Source organism: Cariama cristata, unplaced genomic scaffold, assembly GCF_000690535.1.
Source record: "Cariama cristata isolate BGI_N322 unplaced genomic scaffold, ASM69053v1 scaffold14413, whole genome shotgun sequence".
Lineage (NCBI taxonomy): Eukaryota > Metazoa > Chordata > Aves > Cariamiformes > Cariamidae > Cariama > Cariama cristata.
This window is the reverse complement of record NW_009609062.1, coordinates 1-1,873: the sequence shown is the minus strand read 5'-3', so window position 1 is coordinate 1,873 and position 1,873 is coordinate 1. Positions and strand designations below refer to the sequence as shown.

At 52.3% G+C, this 1,873-nt stretch overlaps 1 protein-coding gene across 1 annotated transcript; it reads right to left on the bottom strand.

The window, feature by feature from the left end:
* Positions 1 to 405: 405 nt before the first annotated feature.
* On the bottom strand, positions 406 to 1,780 carry NXNL1 (nucleoredoxin-like 1). The gene is made up of 2 exons (XM_009697408.1): positions 1,458 to 1,780; positions 406 to 703 (listed from the first exon to the last, which is right to left on the bottom strand). Exons 1-2 carry the CDS (start codon positions 1,778 to 1,780, stop codon positions 406 to 408), a joined length of 621 nt encoding a protein of 206 aa, XP_009695710.1.
* Positions 1,781 to 1,873: the final 93 nt, after the last annotated feature.

Genomic DNA, 1,873 nt, shown 5'->3' with positions numbered 1-1,873 from the left:
CATGCTGTGGCCTCTTTTTTAATGCAATTCCCATTTTTTAAAATGTTGAGCGAGTCATTGACTGAATGCTGGTCTCTAGCAGTTACTTTTTTGGTAAATAAATGACAAAGATGTCACTGTGAGATTGGTTACTATGCTAGGTCCTAGAGCGATGGAAAGGAAATGTAATTCAGTTCGAGTTGGAATATCCTCGTTACGCTAACCAATTTTCCAGGTATGAACAGCCGTGCATGGCAGAAGAGCACGTTTGCCTTAAAACAATTCACCTTTTGGAAAACTAACGTGATTTTAGTGGACTTGTACAATACAGATGGATGTTGTTGTTCTGGAGACGTCGGATAGAGACGGCGACCTGAGGGACGTCCCTGGCCAAGTCAGCTGGCGCGGCCGCAACCTCCTGAGCCCCTAAGATGACTCTTCACCTTCCTCTTTCTTTTCCTTGTTCTTCTCCTCCGTCGTCTTCTCCAGCTTGTACTTGAGGCGGCGGATGGGGTCGGTGATGCTTCTCCTGGTCTGGTTGTCAAAATCCTCCGCCAAGAGAAAATTTCGGTCTACCAGCTCGGCAGCCTCCTGCCAGTTTCGGAAGCAAGCGGGACCGATGCGCTGGATCTCTTCCACGGCGTTTCCAACGATTACCTCCCCATTCGGCTTCAGCACCACCACCGCGGGCACCTCGGATACGGCAAACCGCAGCTCCAGCTCCCTGCAAGGCAAAGCGGGGAAGAAACCTCAAATCGGGAAGGGGTGTAGCGTTCCTCACCGCTCCTCATCCTCACCATCCGGTAGGATTGCCGCGGCTGTCCTGGTACGGAGCCGTGCGGAGCCGATTTGCTGAACATAACCTGCTCGTTTGTCCACCGCTGGTAATTAAAGCCTGATGCGGATCTCTGTGGGGCCGGTAAAAGGGGAAGGGGATTTTGGCGTCAGTTCCCCAGGCTACGGGAGATGTGGGACGGCTGCTGGGACCCGTTTTACACAAGCAGCGGTTAAACAGCAGCAGGACGCTTAAAATTTGAACGTCCTCCAGTTTTCCCTCAACAAGAGCTGGGAATAATTCTCGGTATTAATTGCAGCTCGTTCTGTCACTTAATGAGGTTACAGTAAATGCGTGAGTGCTTCCAATCCGCCTGGCTGCATCCATCTTTCACGCTACATGTCCTGCCTGGAGGGCCGGCTGACGCGTCTTTAAGAGTTATAAATAGCGCTATAAAATCGGAAGACAAATATATCGGCAAAAAGCGAGATGGAAGGAAGAGGAAATATTTTTGCTTTATAAATAGGTGCAGCCAAAGAGCTTTACCATCTTTTTTTTTCCATTAAGACACCACGCCGACTGCTCTTGGGGGTGGAAAATGAAGGAAACAACTTGGAAAAAAAAAAAAAAAAAGTCTAAATATCTGAAAATCCATCCGGGGCTGGTGCGTGGGGTCTGCCTTGCTACGTCCCCCGGGCCGTACCTTTTGAAGGCGTCCCCGAAAGGGAGGGCCAGCCAGCGTTTCGGCATGGTCTTCAGGAAAGCGCTCTGCTGTTCCTCCGTCTCGTCCCGGGACACGTACACCAGGACCAACTGGGAAGCTCGTTCCACGTAAAATTCATCGGTCAAGCGGAGGAAGAAATCCTTGAGGAGCAGGGAGAACTGCCGGCACCGTGGGCACTGCCCCGATCCGAAGTAGAGCAGCAGCACCTTGTTCTCCAGTGCCCGGCCCAGTTCCCGCTCCGTTTCCACCTCATCCTTCTCTCGGTTGTCCATCAGGACCTTCCCGGTAAAGAGGGCGGCCATGGATGGATGAGGCTGACTGTTATCCGGTGGGATGGATCGGTCCCACGGCTCACGGTGAGTGCTCGGTGGTGGGAAGGGGGTGCGGAGCCCACC